Raw genomic sequence first — 25,386 nt, 5'->3', positions numbered from 1 at the left:
GGTAAGTCCATTTTGGCAAAAGGGGCCCTTAGATTTTTGAGAATGGGGTAGGAGTTTGGGCAGCACACAGCTTGCACTCACCAAAAGCTGAGAGGTATGCCAGCAACAACTCTGAAGAAATAAGGTGGTAGGAGAGTATGTATTCGGGAAAGAATCAAGGAGCCACACTTAGGGTTGATAGGAGCACTGGCCCCAGAGCCTTGCAAGGAAGAACACTGTTCTAAGAAAACAATTTCTGCACTGGTTGCATTGCTGCAATATCCATCAGTACCAGACATGCCAAGTGATTTGGCATGTGACACACACATTTGCTACCCTTATCCAGCTCATATGCCAAAGTTCCTTTTCCTTCAGCACTGTTTTCTCTTCTCTCCTCCATCCTGGTATGGCATCTCTCATCCACTTCTTTCCTCTTCTCTCCCCCCTCCACAGTTCGCCATCTGTCACTCATTCCCCACCCCAAGGGTCTTTCAGTGTTGAAGACAGGCTGCCTGTGGGTGGTCCACAAGGCCTTCCCTCTGCTGGTTTTGCCCCTCCAGAAACAGGAAGTAGAATCAGAGAAGGCGGGACTGGCAGAGGGAAGGCCCCTTGTACTGACCACATGCAGCCTGTCTTCAGTGCTATGGCGCCTGTTGCTGCTGCTGGTTCTGGTGAGGATTGAGGGCAAATGTGCTGTTCTAGGCAAGTATAGTGTAGCTTCAACAGCCAGCTAAACCATTCCCAAGTAGAAGCTTTACCAGTAGACTCTCAATTCTTAATCCAAGAAAATCAACTTACAGTTCAGTTGCTTCAAAGAGAATTGTTGCCTTCTGCATATAGAGTCTGCATCTAGACATCTCAGAGGCAAGGAGATGGCTAGAACCTCAGCCACGCTGAGAGGAAAAGCTGTAATACTCAAAAGGGAATAAGAGGGAGTAACTCAGTGAAAAATGAATAGGGAATGACTTGAGGAGAAGGTGAAAACTCTTGATGGAATTACAGTAAATTAAAGAAGGATCAGCCCCTTAGATCAGCTACTGATTACCAAGGCATGCTAGGAAGAATAGGACTCTCTCACACAGCCCCCAGAGGCAGAGAGCGAGGGCTGGCCCTAGCTCAGATCTGAGAGCCAATAGGGAAAGCTCACAAGGAGTTAATCACAAGATACTGCAAATTATAGGAAAAGCAGCCCCTAAACACAGAGCTATCTATACAGGGACAATGCAATTGAATACAAATAATACTCATACTAAATATACATAACAATGCACCCTGCCACTATGAATATGGGGGCAGAATGGCAAGTTTAAAGGACTCTGGGGAGGGAGGGGTGAGCGAGTGACAGATGCTGAACCAAGGAGTGGGAAGAGAAGTGACTGAGAAATGCAGAGCCAGTGAGAATGGGAGATGGGAGGAAGGAAGTAAGTGAAAGATATTATACTGTGAGGGAGAGAGCTAAATGATGCAGGGCCTGAGGGGGAAGAGGGAGAGATATTGGAATTGGGGAGGGGGAATGGAAGGAAATTATAGCTGGACCTGTGGGAGAATAAGGATGAGGGAGAGATACTGGACCCACAGGTAGGTGGGTGGTGGGGGGACAGGAGAGAGAGGGACATTTGTTGAATTCCTGAGTAGGAAGGCAAGAGGAAGGGAAGAGAGAGAAAGAGAGATTGCTGGACATGGGGGCGGGATAGGGACACAGAAGGGTGATGATAGATATGTGAGGAGGGAATATGGATACATAGAGTGGCCAGCACAGAAACACAGCAAATTATGGCCAGCACAGAAACACAGCAAATTATGTATCAAGAGATCGGTTTGAAGCTTAATTTTATTAATCAAAAAACAAATACACAGTTATCTAAAACATGCTTTACTAAAGTATTTAATATCTTTCTTAAAAGCAATGGCAGAAAAGACTGTCATAATGATAAATTAAATATTCTATTACAATAGAAACAAATGTTTTAACACCAAGTACTTCTTAACCTAGGAGAGAGCTTGGGAAAAGGTGAAGAGTTGTTTCACACAGTGAAGGTAGTTTCTGGGAGTAGAAACCTTTCCGAAAACTTCTGGAGATCAACCTACTCTCCTATGATTTGGGGATTAGGCTTGAGGATGAAGGTGCTGATAAGTTCTTATAAGAAACGGAAGTGTAAATTTCCTCACCAACAATGTTAACTTTTTTGCATTGTCTTTCCTCACATTGTCCAGTCGTCCTTTTCCTCTCTTCTATCAATTCCTTCTCTACCTTTTCTTATCTTTACCTGTGTTTCTGTTCCTCCTTTATGTACCTTTTTTTCTTTTCATCTTCCCCTTTACCTTTCCATATATTTCCTCCCATTGCTCCATCTCTACTCCCTTAAAAGCAACTATTAAATATTTCCGCCTCTCATCCCCTCTGTTTGTTCTCCATTCCTTTGCCCCCTCAGGAACACTCTCCTTCTCCTGTGTTTTCCTCTCCTCTCCTAGGAACTTGTATTGTGTACTTCAAGGTCATCAGAGCAAGTGATATGAAGCTGCCAGGAGAAAAAGGTATTTTCTGTATGAAGTTTTTCTTTGAATTTGCTCTGGAACAACATCAGATCCACATCTTCATCATCAAGTAGACGGATCATGTCTCCCTCAATATCACGGTAATTAAGAATTATATCTTCCTCTTGAAATTCCTTCCTGGGGTGGGGTGGGGGGAGAGGGAAGAAATACAAATGTATCTGAATGTTGCAAACATCAAATGCTGCCTAGAAAGCAAAGCTGCTTACTTGTAACAGTCTCCCCACAGACAGCAGAATAATGCAAAAACAACTCTGGTAATGCCCTCTTGTAGCCTGGAATTTTTCATGAGTCATTTCTGGGCATGTATCTGATTTTCTGTGTTGGTAATGCAGGAATTACCTCAATCCATGAAAAGCTGAGACAATTCTATTATTAAATATATGGTTTTCATTTTCTTTTCTTTCTTTACTTTTTTATTTTTTTGCGGAAAATATGGTGGGCAGGATACTATATCTGCATTACCTTGCTGTCAGAGAAAGCAAAGTTACGCACCAGTAACAGATGTTCTCTGAGGACAGCAGGACACGAATTACCACAAATGGGTGACATCATCTATGGATCCCCGGTACAGATGCTACCCAGCATGCCTTTCCTTCCAGAACCTTTTGGCAGGCCCAACCGCACATGCGTGCATGCCTTCCCACCTGCTTAACTCACATGGAACCCTCAGTTTCTCACATGTCTTCTGAATCTCAGTCGTGTGATTTTTTTTCATGCCTTGTTTTGACTAGAGTTTTTGTAACAGCATTACTGCCTGCACGCTGTTTCATTGTCATCTTCATTCACTCTACAGAGTCAATTTGTGAAAACTCTTGATGCTGACAAAAGGTCAAAGAGGAGGACTTTGAATTGGTACTGGTTGAAAAGAGAATTGCTGGAGTTTCCAGTGGAGTTGGGTGTAAGGAGGAGTAAGAGTGTATACTTCTTGGAGGTCCTGAAAAGCCAGCCAATCACCCAGCAAAGGAATGGAAGGATGGAGCAGAGCAAGTTCAATTTTTTATTTTTTGGTGAAGCAAGTCAGGCATATCAAGTACAGGTTCGGTCTGAGTCCCCCAGGATTTGTTTTCGTATTTTTCAAAATAAGGAAATATTTGGTGTAAAAGACTCAATCTTTTCATGCTCCAGGACTTGCTTGATAATGTATGCTTGGAGAAGACCTGTATTTCCATGCTGAAGAACTCAATCTGTTTTTGAAATCAGTGCTCCTGCATGGTGGTGGTGTGTGTGTGTGTGGGGTGGGGGGGGGGGGGAGGAGGGGTCAGTCAAAAGAACATGAAATTGATCTTGTATCCCTCACTGATGATTCTGAGCACCTTTCTGTCAATGATAATCTTGTTCCATGAAATCCAGAAAAAATAGAATATCCCCCCCCCCCCCCCAACTGGAGGGTATTCAAAATTAGGGTCAGTATTTCCTTGAGGTTGGGTATTCTGGAGGTTGTCTGTTTCCTTTCCATTAGTTTCTGACACTGAGAAAAAGCTTGTAGTGCTGTGTGCTGTTGCAGAATGCAACAGTGGAGCTGGTACATCTTGCAATTGAAGAATTGGATGCAATACTTGTATTGGCATGAATGCGTTGAGAAACTGTGTTGGTTTTACCTGTAATTAGATAAAGTGTCAAGTTGTGGAATGGCTAGCTCTCTTAAGGTTGAGCAGTGGTCCTTTACTTGGGGCACTGCATACTTGACCTTGTTTATGAAGAGATTATCACACCGGCATGAGGCTTCAGCCAGGTATGTGGAGGTCTTCTCGAAACTCTGAGGCTCAGAGCCAAGCCATTCTTTCAGCAACTATAGTCATTGTGGCAGTTCTCAAGGGTATCTCATAGACGTAGTAAGTTGACCAAATTCATTGGAGTGTACATCCCCCTATGTTGATGAGAGATTGTGTGAGTAGTTCATCCAGTTCCAAGGGGAGAGACTTGAAGTGGTTCAGTGCTTGTTGTAATTGAGAATACTCCCTTGAAATACTTTCATCCCTACTGTATTCAGTGTTTTGGTGTCCTTGCTTGGAGGAGATTGAGCTTAAGACATTGAGTTCTATGATTTCTTTTAGAGCTGCCTCCATGACAATTAAGTGGTGAAGAAGTTGACTTTTTATGTCCTGGATTCATTTGCATTCTGTATTTGATGTATGGATGTTTCAGAATTGAGTGGAGAAGAGGGTTAGCCATATCTTTGTTGAAGTCCTTGGAATACATTGTGCACTGAAAGGGCTGTGAGCATCTGGGGCATGCTGATAGATCAGAAAATCACCTCAAAATCTTGTTCCTCTTCCACTGTTTCATCTTTCCCCAGGGTTAGGGCCTTTGAAATTTTCTGGAGGAATTTAAAATAGGTGGTGACCTCTGTAGAGGGATCCTCTGGCAGCTGTAGATAAAGGTGTTGGCTACAAGTCCAAGTGTAGGGGTTCCTTCCCAGGTTCTGAGTAGGTATTAGAGTGGGTGTCCCATAGGATTGGACATTGAGCTGGTCATCCTTAATGTCTGAGAAAACAGCCATTAGTTTCTAGTTGGAAGTATCTCCTGGGTGTTCAAGGAATAGAGTTTATCAGTGCAGGTAAAGAATTGGAGCTATCCCTGATGGTTCAGAGTCCTGGGATAAAGGAGGGGGGATTGCAGGGTCTGTGGGTCCCCAGTTCTTGGTGGGGTGTAGTAGCAGATTGGCTTGCATCAAGTTTTATAAGGTTTGCAAAAGCCGGGTGGTACTGTTGTACTGAGACTGCTGTGGGACAAGTGGCACCTACATTGGTTTACTGCAGGACTGCCTGGTACATGGGCGTGTTACTAAGTACCTCTTGTGTGAGGATGTCAGGCCTTTCCCTTTTTTGGAGGAATCATACAGGGATTCTTTAAAGAAACATTTGAAGGTATGTTTTGTTCTCAATTGGCGACTTCTCCTTTAAGACTGATGGCTTTTCAAGTCTTTGCAGGAGGCCACACAGTTTTGAGAATGTAAGCTTCAAGGAAGGAGAAAGTGTTGAAGCAGGCTGTTTATTAATCCTGAAGAAGGCTGGCTCTGCTGCAGGGCATGCTCTGCAAGGTTTCTGATCTAGAGATGGGCTTTTGCTTTTGGCTGGAGTGGGCGAGCTGGAAGCTTTCAGACCTTGCTAGGAGAAAGCCCTCAGTGCTGTCTATGGAACATTTGGGAATTCTGGGATGCTGCTCCACATCTTTTTTACTTGCACCATTCAGATTTGACAGTTTGGGGTTGACAGCGGTGACTGGACCTGCAGGTACTTGAACTGAACCCTTTAGGTGGACAGCACATTTTGTTCTGCTGGAGTGCATAACTGCCAGTACTCTGTGAAGCATGCTGGGTTTGCATATTTAGGCTGTCATCGTTGGTCCTTGTCGACATTTATTTTTTATTTTATGTTGTGTTAAAAAGAGATGGTTGAATACATTTGGTCTTGGCAGAAGAAGTAGAACACTGAGGTAACTCCTGCGTTGTAACATACTAACAGAGTAGATGATGGCAGGTAAAGACCTGTGCAGTCCATCCAGTCTGTCCAACAAGATAAACTCATTGCAGATATATGCCCAGAAAGACTTGTGGAGAGTTTTGGGCTAGAACATAACAATTTAAGCAGCTACTGGATGATGCCACCAGTGGTGTGGTTGCACTATCCTGGTTGTCAATGAGGAAAAATTCATTCTTTCTCTATATATCCTACAATAAGAATAGCTTAATAGAGCAGAAAGCTGAGAACGAAGTAAGCCATGGTTCAAATCCTACTCCTACTGACACTCATTGGGTAGATTCTTTATAGGGAACTCACAATTAAGCATCAGGAAAGTGTTGTACTGGAGGCTAGATTAAATATATGGCACCTAAAAAATCACGCTGAAAAAAAGTGTGTAAGGGTATTCTATAAGCCATGCCTAAAGTTAAGCACAGTTTATAGAATTAGCGCTTATGGCTGGGAATTGTGCTTAACTTTAGTCGTGGCTATTTGCAGGCAACTGAATGTGGTGCAAATCCTCATGCCTAAATTAGATGTGCTTCCTCCTTATTCTATAAATTAAATGCGTGAATTCTCAGAATGCCCCCAAACTGCCCATGACCCTCCCATTTTCACACCCCTCTTTCAGACTCCTGCCTAAATTTACTTGTGCACATTTTCATTAAAATCAATTAGCACTAATAATAATTAGGATGCAAATTATCAGCGGTCATTGGTGCGTTATTTAATTAAGTTGTGTATGCAAATTGGGCACACACCTGGTGTCATATATAGAATCAAGGGTAAGCAGCTATTCTTAACTATGTGTACACACGTACTTTCCTTTATAGAATAGCGACTGAGCCTACATTTATGTGTGCCCATTTACGTGCCCCAAATTACGCCAGCTCAAAGGCTGGTATTAATGCGGGCGCCTAGATGCACTAAATTCATGCGTAATTGCAGGTATTCTGTAACCTACGCATGCATATTCTGGGCATACCTCTTACCTGCCCGTGCCCCTCCTACATCATTGCCCCCTTAAAGATGAGCACAATGTGCACCTTGAATTTATTTTATTACTTATTATTTATTATTGATTGATTTGCTATACCACCTTAACTGACGAACAGAGCAAAACAGTTAACAATATAATAATTAAAAGCAAAAGAAAAGAACTACAATATATAATAGGAAAGTAATACAAACAACTAAGAAATAACAGTATAAACAATCACTCTCATTCTCTCCCAGGCATCAGTATCCCACTGTGCCATCACTCATCAACATAGGCCTGCTGGAACAACCACACCTTCAACCTCAACTTAAATTTTGTCATGTTAGATTCACTATGTAAGGTCAAAGGCATGGAGTTCCACAAGTGAGGAACATGCCCAAGTAATAGAATAGCAACTAAGGACCGTTGCACATGAACTGCAAATGAACTCCAATGTTAAGTCTAATTAACAGTCAATTATTTATTTATTTACAGAAATTTGATATACACAAAGGGCCAGAATGGCATCCATGCGGTATACAATAAAAATAGTTACAATTTACTACCATCACAGAGTAAAAATACAGTTGGGATAATCTATAGATAGTACTAATTTGAACCATAAACTGTATTAAACAGTGGGTTTTCTAAAGCTGCTTTAAATTTTGTGTAGGATGATTCAGAATAGAGGGTAGCAGGAAACATATTCCAAAGCCGGGTTCTGGCATAACTGATAGCTGTGGAACGAGTGACATCAAGGGGACAACAGAGGGAGGGGGTAGCCAGAGTGAACCAGAAGCAGAGGAACGGAGGTGCCTACTAGGTGCATAGGGTATAAAAAGACAAGTTAATAATCTGATGCAGAGGGAAGATGTGACTTGAAAACCAAAATACATAACTCATACTGAACTAAGCAGAAAGTGGTAACCAGTGCTCTGAACGGAGCAAAGGTGTGATATGATCAAATGGTGTGGATCAGGTGAAGTAGTTGAACAGCGGTCGATTGAATGAGTTGAAGCTGTTTAAGGGAGGAAAGAGGAAGATCCGCATAAAGAGAATTACAGTAGTCAAGATGAGTGATAACTAAACTGAGCAACAGGGCATGGATAGCTGGTAGCGAAAAAAGTGAACGGAACAAATTCTGTGCAGTGCAAAGAAAGAGGCTTTGATAACAGCATTGATTTGATCTTTGGAGTTAAGGTGATAGTCAAAAAAAACACCTAGAATTTTAACTGTTTCCATGAAAGGCAAACACTGGTTGTTTACAGTGGGAAGAGGCAAGGTAGAGGAGGAGGGATTCCAAGGAGTGGTTGAATAAGGGGTAGGAAAGTGTATAGATTCACACTTCTTGGTATTTAAAAATAGATGGTGCTTGGAGAGCCAAGTGGAAACTTTTTCAAGACAACAGTTTAAGATCAGAACAAGAGGGGGGAACACAGTAAAGAATTTGAATGTTATCTGCATAACAAAATGGAAGAGAATGATTGGATTAAATTACTGTAAGAAGTGGATAGAAAACATTGAAGAGGGTCAGTGCTAAAATGGAACCCTGTGGTACCCCAGAAGTAACCGAAGAGTAAGTGAATGGACCTTCTTGTGAACAATTTGACAAGTTTGAGCAGATAGATAGCTTTGAAACCCATAATAGAACAGTGCCCAAAATACCAAATGACTGTAGACATTGAATTAGAAGATTGTGATCAACAAGATCAAACACTGAAGATAAATCAAGTGAAACTAGAATTACATATGAATGCTGGTCAAGTAAAGTCCTAATGGTATCATGCATTGCTACTAAGAGAGTTTTTGTGCTGAATTACTTCCCAAAACCAAACTGATAGGGGTGCAAAACTAGTGCAGAATCCAGATATGTGGGTGAGATAACTATGACCTAGCCTTTCTAAGACCTTTGAGAAAAAAAAGGAAGATTGGAGATTGGTCTGTAGTTGACAAGGTCTGTACGATCAACTTTGGGGCATTTTAGAAGTGGTGTTATTAGAGCATGCTTTCAGACACTCAGTACGTGACCTAGAGATAAACTTGTTTGAATCAGAGGTAAAATAATTGGGATAACATGAATAATTACACGTTTACAAGGTGAGCTAGCCATGGATCCAAGTAGAGCTTGATGGATTAACAGAAGAAAAAGCTAATTTAAGAGAAGTAATTGTCGGAGTACTAAAGGAAGACCAGGAGGATGAAAGTGAAGAAGATTGCTCATCATCAGCATTTATGAGAGAGGTTGGAGAAGAAGAAGTGGAAATAGAGGGGGAAGTAACAGGAAAGGATTTTCTGAAGGGATGAAATCTTTTATTGCCAAAAAGAGATCAATGCAGATGGTGACAAAATTGAATGGTCAAAGGATGGAGTGACCTTTGAAGGAGCAACTGTCCTCAGAAGTTGAAAAAGAGTTTGAGATATTGGTGGATCTAAGTATGTGCTTAGAAAAATAGTCTTTGAGTGGGGGGGGGGGGGAAGTAGGGAGGGGGGAGTTGGGGATTCGGGGGAATGTTGAAAAGTTCACAAAATAATGAAGTATAATGTGCTGTCTATTTCAAGTTGGAATAGTAGTTTCTGGCATTCTTGATGGTGCTATGGATAGTGTTTATGTATACATAGCCTTCACATTGCATTTTGTACCATATATTCTAATTGATAATAAAAACTTCATACAATTAAAAAAAAAAAGAAAATAGTCTTTTAAACTTGTGAAGAATTATCTGTATTGACAATAACAAGACGAAATAGAAGTAGTGTGTCTTGCATATGAGATTTGCGTCAAGCACGTTCCATGCTACATAATTGTAATTTAAGAAGCTGGAGTTCTAGATTGTACCAAGGGGCATTTACCCTTCATTTATGAGCAATAAGGCAGGGAGGTGCAACTGCATCAAGTGCGGAGGTAAAAGAGGTGTTAAGAACTTGAAGCCTGCAGTGACAGGTCAGTCAAATGTTACATCAAAAGACATTTGGAGAAGGAGTGAGTCCTTGTGCAACACCAGACTAAGCAGCCGACAACCCCAAGTCTTCACCTAGACAAACTGCCTTTCCCTGAGGGTGTGAGCGGCTGGCAGGACTTTGGAAAGGGGGGGGGGGTTGTGCCAAGGGCCAGGTAGACTTGGATGGCGGTGTAGTTGGTATCAGGCAGAGGTCCAGGCAGATGGCAGGCAAAGTGTAGTCAGTGTCCAGGCAGGTGGCAGGCAAGGCATGGTCGGAGTCTAGGCTGAGGTACAGGAAGGTAGCAAGTAAGGGGTAGTCGATGTCCATGCAGAGGTCCGGGCAGACAGCAGGCAAAGCAAGGTCAAGCCAATGCAGCAGCACACAGAGACCAGGAAGGCAGACAGAAACTGTAGCTGAGGCAATGGGGCTGAGAAGAAGCCCTGAAGATAAAGGCAGGAGAATGGTTGCCAGTGGGGTACTGCCCCTAACATTAGTGGTGTCATCCGGAAAGTGGCTGCACTCCATTCCCAGTAGAAAGGTGGGTGGAAGACAGAGCGCCATGGAGAGAAGCCATAGTAGGAGGGAGGCACCATGCTGAAAGAGAGTGCATTTTGCAGCGGGAGCAAAGCAGCCAACTGAAGGGTTACCACGGGCCCCAAAGGTAATGTGGCATGACAGTACCTCCCCCCTCCCCCCCCACACACACACACTTTAGGACTCCCCTACGCTTTCTTGGTCCAGGTTTCGAAGGGTGAAGTGAATGAAAACCCTGAAGCAGGACAGGAGCATAAATATGTGTTGCGGGATCCCAAGAATTGTCCTCAGGACCAAAACCTTTCCAAGAAAGCGGGTAATACAGGCATCCTTTTTGGTATCTGGAATCCAAGATTTTGTATACCCCTAATTCAGGATCTGGATTGATGATTGGTGTATGAGATGTAGTTCGTTCCGGGTTGCCGTTTGGAAGAGAGAAACATTTGCGGAGAGAAACATGAAAGGTATTATAAATGTTCATGGAGGATGGAAGATGGAGCCAGTAGGTTACTGCTGTGATGCGTTCTTGAATACAGGAGGGTCCAATAAACTGGGACGCAAATTTCTGAGAGGAAATCCATCATCAAAGGTGCTTAGAACGAAGCCATACCTTCTGTCCTGTTGAAAAACAGGTGCTTTGTTTTGGCGTCAGTCAGCACGGCGTTTGCAGGTGGTAGTTGCTTGTTGAAGCTGATATCGTACTTGAGCCTAGACATTCTGGATGTCCTGGGCCACTTGCTGGATGGCAGGGATAGCTGATGTTTTGGGTACAAGCAACAGCAGCTTTGGTGTCGACCATACATAGTAAAGAATGGAGATACCTGTGAAGAATCATGTACGCGGTTATTGTATGCAAATTCGGCCAAGGAAGCAAGGAGGCCCAATTGTCTTGCCGTTTATTGATGTACAATTGGAGAAAGGTTTTCAATGTCTGGTTCATTCATTCGGTTTGTCCCATTGGTTTGAGGATGGTAGGCAAAAGAGAAATCTAGTTTAACCCCTAGATAGGCACATAAACGATGCCAGAAATGAGAAGTCAACTGCACTCCTTGGTCACTAAGGATTCATGTGGTAAGGCCACGCAGTTGGAAGATGTTTCGAAAGAAAGCAAGATCCAATTCAACACGCTGATGGTAGACACTGCATGGGAATGAAATCAGTCATTTTAGTAAAATGATCTACCACCGTCCAGATGACGGTATTTCCCCTCTGAAGCTGGAAGATCCTTGATAAAATCCATGGAAATGTCACTCCAAGGGACAGTGGGTACCAGAGAGGTTGACGCAACCCCCCTAGGATGAGAATGGGACACCTTGTGTTGGGCACAATCAGGGCAGGGCAAGACAAACTGACAATATCTGTAATACCGAGAGATCAATTGTAATGTCTTCCACACTCCTACTACTGGAGAAAAGTGGTCCCAGTGTAGCAGTCGGCACCAGGCTCTCAGGGGTATGGGGGTTTTCCCACAGGGTATGGAAAAATTTGTGAGAGCAGGATCAAGGATACACTGAGAAGTTTCCAAACTTTTGTCATTTTCGAATGACCTGGATAATGTATCCGCTCGGGTGTTCTTGTCTGCTAGACGAAACATCAAGCGGAAGTCGAATCTGGCAAAGAACAATGACCCATCTGCCTGTTGTGGGTTCAAGCACTTAGCTTGTTGTAAATACAAAGATTTTTATGATCAGTGATAAGAGTAAAGGGGTGATGCCGCTCCTTTCAGGAGTTGTCGCCACTCCTCTAAAGCTAATTTCAAGGCCAAGAGCTCAGGGTCCCTGACAGTTTAATTTCATTTTGTGGGTGAAAATTTTTTTTAGAGAAGTAGAAATGGATGCAATCATCTTCCTGGCAATGATTGGGAGAGAACAGCATCAGACCCCACCGAGGAAGCATCCACCTCAAGAATGAATGGTAACAGGGGATCTGGTCATCAAAGTACTGGAGCAGTAAGGAAGGCTCTCTTCAGCAGCTCAAAGTCCTGGCAGGCTGACAGCAGCCAGTGAGTGGAATCAGCCCCCCTTTTAGTCAGCACAGTAAGAGGGACAGTGATGACAGAATAATGATCGATGAACTGTCCTATAATAATTGGCAAATCAAGAAAGCGTTGGAGAGCCTGAAGCCCAGTGAGACGTGCCAGTTTTGAATGGCCTGAAATTTGTTTGGATCCATCTGTAAACTGGAAGGGTATAGTTTCCTGATGGAACACATATTTTTCTAATTTTGCATATAGGTGATTATCCCTAATTCATTGGAGGACAATGCGTACATGTGTAGGGTGTTCCAAGTGGGGTATAGAATATATCGTCAAGGTACTGATGTAGGAATACAGCAGGTCCCCGAAGATATTGTTCACAAAAGTTGAAATACTGCAGGCACATTACATACACCAAAGGGCATCACTAGATATCATAGTGTCCATTGTGCGTGTTGAAGGCTGTTTTCCATTCGTTGCCCTTTTAATAAGCACCAAGTTGTAGGCTTCTTGTAAATCCAACTTAGTAAAGATGACTGCTCCTTGTAGTTGATTAAGAGCTCAGGGATGAGTGGAAGAGGGTATCGATTTTTGATAGCACTCTTGTTGAGTCCCCGATACTCAATGCAGGGATGGAGGCTTCTATCTTTTTTAGTAACAAAGAAGAACCTGCACCCGCAGGAGAGCTGGACGGACACTAAATCCTTTCCACAAGTTTTCCTCAATGTAGTCTGTCATGGCTTGTGTTTCTGGATGTGAGATGGTATAGACCTGACCCCAAGGGGGGGGGGAGTTTCCTGGCACTAGATCATGGCACAATCAATTCCCAGTGGGGGCTTTAGTATGTCTGCCTGCTGCTTACTGAAGACATCAGTGAAATCTTGGTATACGGTAGGAAGACCAGGTGGTATCAGCAGTTGTGAAGAGAGAAACAACTCAAAGTAGTTGGAGAGGCATAAATGGTGTCAGGCAGGAGTGGAAGCATGACGGACCCAAGCCTGGATGTCAGAACTCCAGTCGATGTGTGCTGAATGGCGTTGCAGCCAAGGAATGCCTAAGACCAGGAGATGTATCGACTTTGCATGTACAAGGAAATGAAGATCTTCATGAAGCAAAAGCTCCCACCTGAAGCGTCAAAGGAGTCAAAGTAAGAGTAATAGGACTGGGTAAGATGTCTCCGTGATTAGAGGAAATGCATCATGAATGGCCAAGGGAACAGTGGGAATCTCATATTTCGGAACAAAGTCTCCATCAATGAACTTTCCAGTGGTCCCTTGAATCAATCAAGTCTGGAACTTCCAACTGATGAGAATTCCAATGGTAGGAGGACCACAATGGTACATAAGAGATGGGGAGGAAGCAGGGAACAGGCCTAGAGTTACTTCCCCTGAATGTTTTAGATCTGAGGGTTTCCTGGTTTAGGTGGACAATTATTCACAAAGTGGCCCGATTCCCCTGCAATATAGACCGAGATTATTGGTTGTATACAGCTCTTTTCATCCTTGGAGAGATGAGTCATCCCAAGAGCATGGGCTCATCAGAACATTTGCTGGAGGTGCTTGAACCCCTAAAGGTGCCAGAGGTTGTGAAATCAAGGGGCCAGACATGGTATTCCATAGGGATGAAGCACTCTCTTGAGCTCGCTCTTGAAATCATACATCAACGCGAATATAGAGAGCAATGAGTTCATCTAAGGTCATGGAAGTCCCCGTCCAGCGAGTTCATCTTTGATCCTACCTGCCAGACCTTGCCAAAATATGGCCACCAAGGTTTCTTGATTCCAATGCAGTTCTGCCGCTAACATCCAAAATAAATGGCATAGGTCCCCCATGGATAAGGAGCCTTCTTGAAGGAACTGCAGAATCTCACTGGCGCTGAGGACAGTCGTCCAGGTTTGACAACACAGCCGAAAGCATCTCAAACAAGGCAGGAAGGTCATTAAGAATTAGGGGTCCTGTTGCTCCCAAAGCCGGGATGGCCAAGCTAGGGCCTGGCCGGACAACAATGGCACAATGTAGGTCACTTTCATAAGGTCTGTGGGGAAAACAAGCAGGTTGCAGCTCAATTGCATTTCACATTGAGTTAAAAACCCCTGCAGGCCTGTGGAGTCCCATCAAACCAGGGGGATTGGAAACCTGAATGGAGAGAAAGTAGCCATAGTGGGCAATACTTGGGCATCGAGATTTGGGATTGGTGTGAGGAGTAGCCCCCAATGCTGTCACCTGGGTGCACACATCCTTTGAGAACACCAGAGGGCTGTTGCAGCTGGGTTGCTGTTGCTTGGAGGCCTGCACCAGGTTCGACAATGTGCTTTGTCAGACGCGCTCAGTGCCTCAAGCAATCTTTATGTCAAAGAAGTTTGGAGAAGGATGGATCCCTTGTGCCAACACAGACAGGACTGGCTAGGCAGCCAACAACACCAACCCGCTTTCCCAGAAGGTTGAGCCCTCAGATGCGAGCGGCCGAGCAAGGCGTAGTTGGTGTCCAGGCAGAGATCCAGGCAGGCGGCAGGCAAGGTGTAGTCACTGTCCAGGCAGAGGTCCAGGCAGTGCGCAGGCAAGGTGTAGTCAATGTCCAGGCGAGGTCCGGGCAGACGGCAGCATGGCAAGGTCAAGCAATGCGCAGCACACAGAGACCAGGAAGGCAGACAGAAACTGTTGTGAGGCACTGGGACTGAGGGGAAGACCCTGAAGATAAAAGCAGGACAGCAGTTGCCGGCAGGGTGCCACTCCTGATGTCTACGCTGCGCTTGTCCCAGAAGTGGTCACACTCCAGCCCCATGAGAGAGGTGGGTGGAAGATGGAGCACCAGGAGAGAAGCCATAGTAGGAGGAGGCACCGTGCCAAAGAGAGCAGGTTCCTGAAGCAGGCATGACGCAACCAGCTGATGGGATGCCACAGACCCCGAAAGTAATGCGGTGTGATATCAAAGCAGAATTATAAGGGTCAAGAGCAAGTCCTGAAGAAGTGGAGATTCTCATCATTAAGCGGTCATTGCAGCAGTGGCATTATTGGAGGAAGCCGTGGAGGACGGTAGTCTGTGGAAGCTGGAAGGTGAGCAGAGCAGATCAGTCCAAGGTTAGCCAGTGAGGGGAAATCAAGTTAGGACAGAGTGAAGAAGAAGATTGAGAAAATATAAGATCCAAGACAATTACTCCAGAAGGGTTGGAAATTGAACATGCTGCGTGAGAAAATAGAACGGGAGGTGATTATTACAGGTAGGGAGATTAAAATCACCCATGAGAGGAAGAAGAGAAAAGAACACTGACTTCTGAAAGAAATGTAGATAGTTCAGCTAGAGAATTTACAGATGGTGGGGGAGGATGATAGATTAGCATGATGTAGAAAGAAGAGGAAGAGGAGGTAAAACGCAGGATATCAACATCAGATAGAGTCAGAGGAGTAAACGAACAAGAGGATATTAAAAAGGAAGAATAGGTAAAGACCTTTCTATTTGGCAAAGCATATGCATCACTCCCACCAGGCATCTCTACCTTCTGATCTGTCTTACCCCGGTGTCACATTACTCACCGCTGCTCTTTCTCTTTTACTTTACCTCGCTTTGCCTTTTCCCCATTATACTTCTAGGACATAAAAAAAAAGAAAAAAAAAAAAAAAAAAAAAAAAGAAAAAAAAAAAAAGAAAAAAAAAAAAAAAGAAAAAAAAAGAAAGAAAAGAAAGAAAAGAGAAAGAAAGAAAGAAAAAAGAAAGAAAGAAAAGAAAGAAAGAAAGAAAAGAAAGAAAGAAAGAAAGAAAGAAGAAAGAAAGAAAGAAAGAAAGAAAGAAAGAAAGAAGAAAATTACCCCACCTCCTCTGCAAGTAGGAAGTGTGTATAAGAAAATCCTGAGGGTGAGGCTTCAAGTACGGTGGCTGTATCTCCAGGCCTAAGCCATGTCTCTGTTATATGTCAACATCATTTGGATGTTCTATGTCTGTTCAGAAATAAGGGACCCTTTCTGTTGTATAGAATGCATATTCAAAAGTCCAATTGTCAAAGGAGTAGTGGCAGGAGAAGCAATTGACTTAGAAACTGTACAAAGCAGTTGAATAGAGACAGCGTCTGGGAACATGTGTGCCACTGGTTAATATCAGGAGGGTGTTGTCCCCAAAGAACTAGTATTGCTGACATACTAGAAATAGTGAGAGAACTCGAGCTCAGAGGAACGGAAAAGAAGGGAGCCCAATAAGCCCAAAACAAAGTAGCATCAGTAAATAGCAAAGGCAGAAATTAGAGGTGCCCCAAGGAGTGCCCAAGGAGAAGGACTCCTTCAGTGCTCCTTTGGCACAAGCACCTCAGTGGGGTCAATTTGAAGAGAAACAGTTGAAGAGAAGTCACCTTGTGCAGCTGGTTCAAGGGAAACAGCAGTGGGCTTGTAGCAGCAAGAATGAGATATGGTAACGTGCCTGAGAAAACAATATTAAATTGCATGCACAACTGACCTTATTTTATAAGTAGTGCGCAAATTTGAATACTAAGGGGGAGATTATATATATATGGCACCTAAAATTCCATGTGAAAACAGTGCCGACTAAGTATATCCTATAAGTGGTGCCTAGATTTAGGCGCGGTATATAGAATATGCATAGTTGATATCCCAGCGTCTAAAACCACGCACCTCCATTTACACCAACGAAAATGTGGCATAATCCCGACACATAGAATATTCTATAATTACGTGCGTAAATTTCAGAATGCCCACAGAATGCCTATTTCCCTGCTCATAACCATGCCCCTTTTTGCCTGTGTGCATTAGAAGTTAGGCGCATTGCATTACAGAATACGCTTAATGAGTTGTACTAGTAAATTCTAATTATTGCCAATTATTGCTCATTATAGCTTGTTAAATGCTGCTATCGATGCTGATTCACTTGTTATGCCAATTAAGTTATGTGTGTTTTTATAGAATATGCTTGGATTTTGGTGCAGATCTCTAGGCATGCTATATAGAATCTGGTGGTAAATGTTAATTTGATTGCGCTTTTTCATAGAATCAGGGGGTTTGTGATTTTGTTGAGTTACTAAATTCTCCATTCCTTCAAGTACAAGTTATGTTGTAAGTCCACTTGGAAAGATGAATAACTTGTATAATACCTCTTTGTAACTTGCCTTGAACTCAGATTTGGATAGGTGAATAAATCAAAATCCAGTGCGAAACAGGCTTCATGGTTATAGGGAAAATACATATGAAACTTGAATCCCAAATTCAAATCATCATTAGTCTCCGTGTGTGACCTTTAGCAAATCACTAACTTCACTAAGCTTAACTTCTGTCCTTTCCTTCTGCCACTTGCTCCATGTTTCATTCACAATCTTTCTTATGCTCTCTGTCTCTCATCTCAAGCTCGAATCCCACCTTTACTATTCATGGTGTAACCCTGATTTCATAGAAAGATGTTTATAAACATTTCTGACTATGGGGCAAGGTGAATGGGAAATAGAAGTAACACTCTTGGGATTTCTAACATTATGTAAGGTCATTGTTCCAGTACCTCATCAGTTCCAGTAACTCGTTGAATAATGGCTTGCAATTGACATCTTCTCCTATGAGGATGTCCCTGAAGTAGGAACAGAAGTCAGTTCATGTTAAAATCAGCACAGTTTTAATTTAAGAAGTTTCTCTTCAAATTCCTACACTTTCTTTCCCTACAAACAAGCAGTGACAGTAAACTTCAACAGTTGGAGATTTCTCAAAATTGAGGCATTAATGACAAAGCCTACATGAAATATGAGAGCAAAGTTGCTAGACACCTTGTTTTGTGGATTCTTGGTTATCTATCTTTTGTGTATATTCCTGATATCACAAACAATGTAGAGTTCTGGACTAGTTGTATTACCTCATCTCACAGACATCAGCACCATGGTAGTAGATACGTAGCCAGCTGACTGGGGTTTCTTCTGGGGGTAAATTTTTAATAATCTTAACAAAAGATTCTGGGAAGATTCCAGTGACATCATTGAGAGTGCCCTAGAAATAATAATAAGATAAAGTAAAATAAATGCAACTCAAAAACAGAAAGGCTTTCTTAGGAGATAGTCCAGAAGGTTCTATAAGTGCACCCACTTTGCATATCCTGCAGGCTATTTGCAAATAGGATGCACTCTTAATGACATTGCCCCCATAATGAAAATGAAGACTAACCAAGCCAAAACAAAATGCTGCAAACGACATGAGAAACGAAGTGAAACAACCATCTTTGTTCAAGGCCCAGGTGTAGATTTCCCTTATTTCTACAATATTCAGAGACAGCTATGGGGTACTTTAACTAACTTTTCTGAGTTCTGGTGGAAAACTAGTTCTTTTTTTCCCCCCCTGAGTTAGTCTCTATTTCCTGAAGATTTTACAGCATTAAGGAACAGAGTCATATAATTTTTCATCTCCATCTGTGTCTGTGATCCCCTCCAGTGACTGTCAGTATTAGGGGATTTGGGCAGTGGTGTGCTGGTAAATTTTAACAACAGGCTCTCTCCCTGGTCCATCTCGGCGCCCCCCCCCCCCCGGTCCACCTCGGCGCCCCCCCCATCCACCTCGGCGCTCCCCGTCCACCACTGCGCCCCCCCCCCCCCTCTGCCCCCCCCCCCCCAAAAATTGCAGAGCTGACTATAGCCCGGGGGGGGGGGGGGGCGGCCCAACACATTACTCTCTCCAGGAAAAAAAATTAAATTATCCCAGGTTCCAATCAATTCATGTTTAATATGGGATAAAATGCCATAAGTAAGTAAATAAATATAAACTTTTAATGTTCAGCACCTGATTCTCAAAGTGGACATATTCCAAACACTATAATGAAAATAAAATTATTTTTTTTCTACCTTTGTTGTCTGGTAACTTTGTTTCTCTGATCATGCTGGTCCAGTTATCTGATTCTGCTGCTTCTATCTGTTCCCTTGACTCTGTTTCCAGGGCTTCCTTTCCATTTATTTCTTTTCCTTCCTCCTTTCTTCTTCATTTCTGGTCCTCCACATACTTGACTGTACAGTGGATCCAGCTTCTGCCTATTTTCTCCATCCATGTGCAGTTTCTCTCCTCACTTCCTTTTCCCTCATCTAATCTCCTTCCTCTATCTTCCCTCCATATCCAGCATTTCTTCTCTCTCCCTTCTCTCCCCTCCATCCATGTCCAGAATTTCTCATGCTATCCCTCCATCCATATCCTGAAACTCTCCTCTCTCCCCTGCCCCTCTCTCTCCATCCATACCCAGCAATTCTCTTCTTTCCCCTGCCCCCCTCTACCCACCCATGCCCAGCAAGCCTCTCCCCTGCCCCCCTCTACCCACCCATGCTCAGCAAGTCTCTCCCCTGCCCCCCTCTACCCACTCATGCCCAGCAAGCCTCTCCCCTGCCCCCCTCTACCCACCCATGCCCAGCAGGTCTCTCCCCTGGCCCCCTCTACCCACCCATGCCCAGCAAGTCTCTCCCCTGCCCCCTCTACCCATCCATGCTCAGCAGGTCTCTCCCCTGCCCCCCTCTACCCACCCATGCCAGCAAGCCTCTCCCCTGCCCCCCTCTACCCACCCATGCCCAGCAAGTCTCTCCCCTGCCCCCTCTACCCACCCATGCTCAGCAAGTCTCTCTCTCCCCTGCCCCCCTCTACCCACCCATGCCCAGCAAGTCTCTCCCCTGCCCCCCTCTACCCACCCATGCCCAGCAAGTCTCTCCCCTGCCCCTCTCTATGCACCCATGCCCAGCAAGTCTCTCCCCTGCCCCCCTCTACCCACCCATGCCCAGCAGGTCTCTCCCCTGCCCCCCTCTACTCACCCATGCCCAGCAAGCCTCTCCCCTGCCCCCCTCTACTCACCCATGCCCAGCAAGTCTCTCCCCTGCCCCCTCTACCAATCCAGCGATTCTCCTCCCTCCCCTGCTGCTCCGAAGCATGTCCAAAGATGTCCTTCGCTCCCACCCTCCCCTCCCGCTCCCCTCCGTCTTTTTTTAATTACCTCCGTCGAAGCGCGCGCCATTTAAAGCCCTGCTGCATGCTGGCCCTCTCCGGGCTTCCCCTGCTTGCTTCGGATGATGTTCGTGCCTTAGTCCCGCCTTCGCGAAAAAAGGAAATGATGTCAGAATGAAGGCGGGACTAAGGCACGAACATCATCCGAAGCAAGCAGGGGAAGCCCGGAGATGGCCAGCATGCAGCAGGGCTTTAAATGGCACGCGCTTCGACGGAGGTAATTAAAAAAAGACGGAGGGGAGCCGGAGGGGAGGGTGGGAGCGAAGGACATGGTTCGAAGCGGCAGGGGAGGTAAGCATGGCCTGTTGTGTTGCCCTCCTGACATGCTTACCTCCCGCAATGGAGCCGGCTCACCCCCAACAACAACCGGCTCGCAAGAGCTGTCAAAATTTAACAAGCGGCTCTTGCGAGCCGGTGCGAGCCGGCTCCAGCACACCACTGGTTGGGGTTTCCTACATGCTGGGAAGACCTAATCTATCTTGACTGAAACTTCACAATCCCTTCATTTTGGGATCATCTTCTGCACAGAGTCTCTCAATGGTAATAATAAGAGATTTCAATTACTCTAATATTGATTGGGTAAATGTCTGATTGGGACATAACAGGATAGTTAAGTTTCTAGATGCTGTAAATTTCCACATCAAGGAGCTGTTGACTCAGGATTGAACCAGAAGGGAATGTACTTTAGATTTAGTCCTTACTGGTACACAGAACATGGGTTTAAAAAAGGTTTGATCAAGTCCATAGATTGCTATTGAGACAGACATAGGAAGTAACTGATTGCCCTGGGACTTGTATTACGGAGTGTTACCACGATTTGAGTTTCTGCCAGGTACTTGAGACCTGACTTGGCCACTCTTTAAAAAATGGGATACTGGGCTAGATGGACCATTGGTCTGACCCAGTATGGCTACTCTTACATTCATTTTAAAAATTAAATCAAGCTACAGTATTCTGCAGCAACTGAAATCTTTTCCAGTTATTTTATGAGATTCCAGTTTTTTTTTTATTAAGTGGCCCTTATTATGGTACTGGGATTGGAAAGTGAGCAAGGATGATGATGTAGTATTGACTCAGCTCAGCTCTCCAGACTTTACATCATATGAGATTTCTCAGGTCAGAGTACTTCTTCTTGATAGGAAGATACTTGCTTGTAAAGAAGTTACTATTTGTCAGTGTCAGGAAGCAGAAACTGTTTTAGTACAAGCTAATCTGGTAAATAAGATTTGATCTATTGGGCTCCTATGGGACATGACAGTACTTTAGAAGATTTGACACAGTTAATTTTTAATATGCAAATAGTTCATGCAGCTGCTCTCACTTTGTGATTTAATTTACAAGCTGAGGCTGTGTGAAGTGGTGCTAAGATTGATTTTTATTCAGCTCTTTAACTTAATGGTTTTAGTCAGTTGATTGACTGATATATATCAGAGCACATAGACTCCACCCACATTTTGTATATTTTATTTATGGCATTTATACCCCGCTCTTTCTCGCTCGATAGCTGTTATGACCTGGTGAATGTGAGCCCTTGTGCCCCGACTGAGCACAGCGAAGATGAAGTGGCACCGCACTCGATCAGGCAGCCAGACAACCTCTAGCTTCACCTGGGGAGCGACCACCGTTCCCTGGGAATTGAGCCCCCAGGTGCAGGCGGCCACCAGGACTTCTGGAACCGGCGGGGTTGCACAACCGCTGACCAGGCTGGCAGGCAAGCAGACACAGTCCAGGAGCAAAGAGTCAGTAAAGCAGCAAAACAGAGAGCAATCTGAAAGTCTGGGCAAGCAGCAACACAACACGTGGTCAGTAAACAATCCAAGGTCAGGAACACAGGAAACCACTGGAACAGATGAAGACCACAACCTCTAAGCGAATAGAAGCCGAAGCATGGAAGGACTGGAAACAGGGCTTTAAATAGAGCAAGAATTAGGCTCAACCATGAGCAGCTGTTCCAAGATGGCTGCCCCCATCAGCAGAGGTGCCTACATCCAAATATGGGCTTCCTTCCTGACCTCGTTACTCCAAGATAGCTGCCCCCTCCTGAGCTAGCCAAGATGGCTGCTTTCCATGATCTAACCCGGATGACGGCTGCTAGGTTAGGAAACAGAAACCAACCCATCCTGGAGAAGTGTAGCAGAGCGTAACAATAGCAGGCTCAGTGCAGCTTACAGGATATGGTACAGAGTATCATAGAGATAACACAAAGTAAGGTACAAGGTTCCCAGAGTATGGTACGAAGCATGGTATATCTACGCCCACCTTCAAACTACATGCCATCACATTTAGGTTTCAGTTTGTAGCCTGGTATGTAACCAAAATATTGGCATTTATATATGAAAGCATGCACATATATGCCTGCATTCTTATCATTTATGCACATTCACGGGGTTTGAATAAAAGCACCCTTCTAAAGAATGGCCTTCTGGAAGTCTAAAAAACTTTGAACGGTTCCACCAACAAAGCTCAGCTTCAAGCCAAAAAATCTTGTGGACACTAATTTTAACCTGTAAAACTTCTTTCAGATACACTGTTCAATTCTTCTCACTACAATATCTCAGTATACCATTTTTACTCATATTTCTATTTTTATTTTTGTTTTTCCAAAAGTTTCCCCTGAAGAAGCCCATATGGCAAAACAGGTCCCCGTTGGGATCGGGTCAGAGATAGAGCACGTTTCAAGATGTTCTGGGGTTTTTTTGTGCTGTGCTATTTGATTGTAGTTGTTCAGCACACAAGATTTACATGTGGAGTAGAGTAGAGGAGTGGCCTAGTGGTTAGAGCACTAGTCTTACCATCCAGAGGTGGCTGGTTCAAATCCCACTGCTGCTCCTTGTGATCTTGGGCAAGTCACTTAACTCTCCATTGCCTCAGGTACAAACTTAGATTGTGAGCCCTCCTGGGACAGAGAAATATCCAGTGTACCTGAATGTAACTCACTTTGAGCTACTACTGAAAAAGGTGTGAGCAAAAATCTAAATAAATAGATGTTTGCTAAAAGTGAGAATTGAAAACAAAATTTAAAAATATTATTAGGAGGATTTTGCCGATGATTGGTTTGAGTCAATAGGCAGCTGTGGCACTCACATCAGAATGACTGAGTGGAATGAACAATGCTAAGTTTCCACAGCATGAACCTATGACTGCTGAGGCTTTTTCCCTGCCTTCTGTAAGTCTACAAAGAAAGCCCAAGAAAAGTCTTGTAGTTTCTGATTCTTCCTTCTTAACCATCAGTGACTTCTTAGTTTTTATCTGGAAAATTATGGGAATTAGGTGGTGAAAGGGCTCATGGAGATTTCTGGGTCAGATGCTAAGGGATTGATGATTTGAAGGCTTTCATCAGTCTCAGCATTTGAAATTGTGTCATTCCTGAAGTTGTTGTGTTAAAGCAATAGTCCGATTGATCCTGGGCTACTGCAGTTAACAAAGGACTGCACTACAATTGTTAATGCTTCTTTTTGACTGGTGCTTTCCCACAAAACCTAAAATAGATGGCAACAGGCAGCCAGTGACTCCTTGTTTGGAAAGGGTGAAGCAGATGTGCAGAGTGGCATTCAGCAGGGAAGGGTATAGCGGGGTAGGCACAGACAGCTCACTTCAATGATATGGCTATTGTGGATAGTTTTAAAAAGGACAAAATCATTGCCATGTGCACGTGTTCTTCTGCTATTGTCCCACCTATGACTGATATTTCACAAACACTTTGCATAACAGAAAGAAACCAATTTAAATCAATATGAAATTCGGCTCTACCAGCCAACTGATGCTGTAAACTATATTTATTGATCTATAAAGTGTGCATAAAAGCAGAATTATGCAATTACACCTTCTTAGGTAGAATACAATGTATTTAAAATGCAAATTCTGGGGCCAACCAAGTAACAACAGCTGACTGTGCACAAGGGATAGGCCATCAGAACAGTTTTGTTTTCAGTCATTTCCCATATCTTTTATTGGGATTTTCATTGTAATCATTTTTGTTTGACCATTTGACACTTTTCAATCATAGAATGCATTCTTTGGAAATAGTGCACACTATCCCCCTAATTCTATAAAAGTTGCCAAAAATTGAGCGTGCAATTAAATTGAATAATGAGCCAATTAGTGCCAATAATTGGCTTTTTAACAAGCAATAAGAACAGCAATACTGGGCTAGACCAATGGTTCATCTTGCCCAGTATCCTGCTTCCAGCAGTGGCCAATCCAAGTTACAAGAACCTGGCAGAAACCCAAATAGTAGCAACATTCCATGCTACCAATCTCAGGGCAAGCAGTGGCTTCCCCATGTCTGTCTCAATAGCAGACTATGCTAACTGTCGTTACCACATCCTCAGGCAACGAGTTCCAGAGCTTAACTATTCTTTCCTCCTATGTTTAAAAGCATTTCCATGTAATTTCATTGAGTGTCCCCTGGTCTTTGTACTTTTTGAATCAGTGAAAAATTGATTCACTTCCACCTCCACACCACTCAGGATTGTATAGACCTCAATCATATTCCCCTCAGCCATCTCTTTTCCAAGCTGAAGAGCCCTAACCTCTTTAGCCTTTCCTCAAGGCTAATTGGTATTTAGTCACAGGATCTGAACCTACATTTTATGCATGGCTCAAAAAGGGGGTGTGGAAATGGGAGGGTCATGAGAGTTTCGAAGTGGATCAGGGATGTAGGTTTGAGGTATGCATGTAATTGGGGCACTGGACGTATGTATGTAAACAATGCATGTTTTGTTGGTGCAAATGGCGGCACCTAAATTTAGTCATGACTCCTGAGCCTAAGTGCTAATTCTATAAACCACGCCTAACTTTAAGTGCGACTTACAGAATAGCAATTTGTTCGGCACCACTTTATTAGGCACCATATATAGAATTTCCCCCTATGTGGAAAAAGAGTGCACTGTTTCAGAAAGACAGTACACTATTTTCTCAGTAGAGTGCGCATGTGTACACAAGTATGTGCACGTGCACTACTTTGCACGTGGGCAATGGTTTGTGCAGGCTTTGTGATTCTACCATCAGGAAAGAG

General features: G+C 43.8%; 1 protein-coding gene across 4 annotated transcripts in view; it reads right to left on the bottom strand.

Annotated features, from left to right (window-relative positions):
* Positions 1 to 1,792: 1,792 nt before the first annotated feature.
* NCF4 (neutrophil cytosolic factor 4) overlaps positions 1,793 to 25,386 on the bottom strand; it is a 122,796-nt gene continuing 99,202 nt past the window's right edge. For all 4 annotated transcript variants that reach the window (XM_030210088.1, XM_030210105.1, XM_030210097.1 and 1 more), the window contains 3 exons: positions 18,259 to 18,389; positions 17,914 to 17,979; positions 1,793 to 2,652 (listed from right to left, as the gene is read on the bottom strand). In XM_030210088.1, coding sequence (XP_030065948.1) covers positions 2,448 to 2,652; positions 17,914 to 17,979; positions 18,259 to 18,389 — 402 coding nt within the window. In that variant the 3' untranslated portion in view covers positions 1,793 to 2,447. The remainder of the gene's footprint in view (positions 2,653 to 17,913; positions 17,980 to 18,258; positions 18,390 to 25,386) is intronic.

Source organism: Microcaecilia unicolor, chromosome 1, assembly GCF_901765095.1.
Source record: "Microcaecilia unicolor chromosome 1, aMicUni1.1, whole genome shotgun sequence".
NCBI classification, from domain to species: domain Eukaryota; kingdom Metazoa; phylum Chordata; class Amphibia; order Gymnophiona; family Siphonopidae; genus Microcaecilia; species Microcaecilia unicolor.
This window is presented reverse-complemented; position numbering and strand designations above follow the sequence as displayed.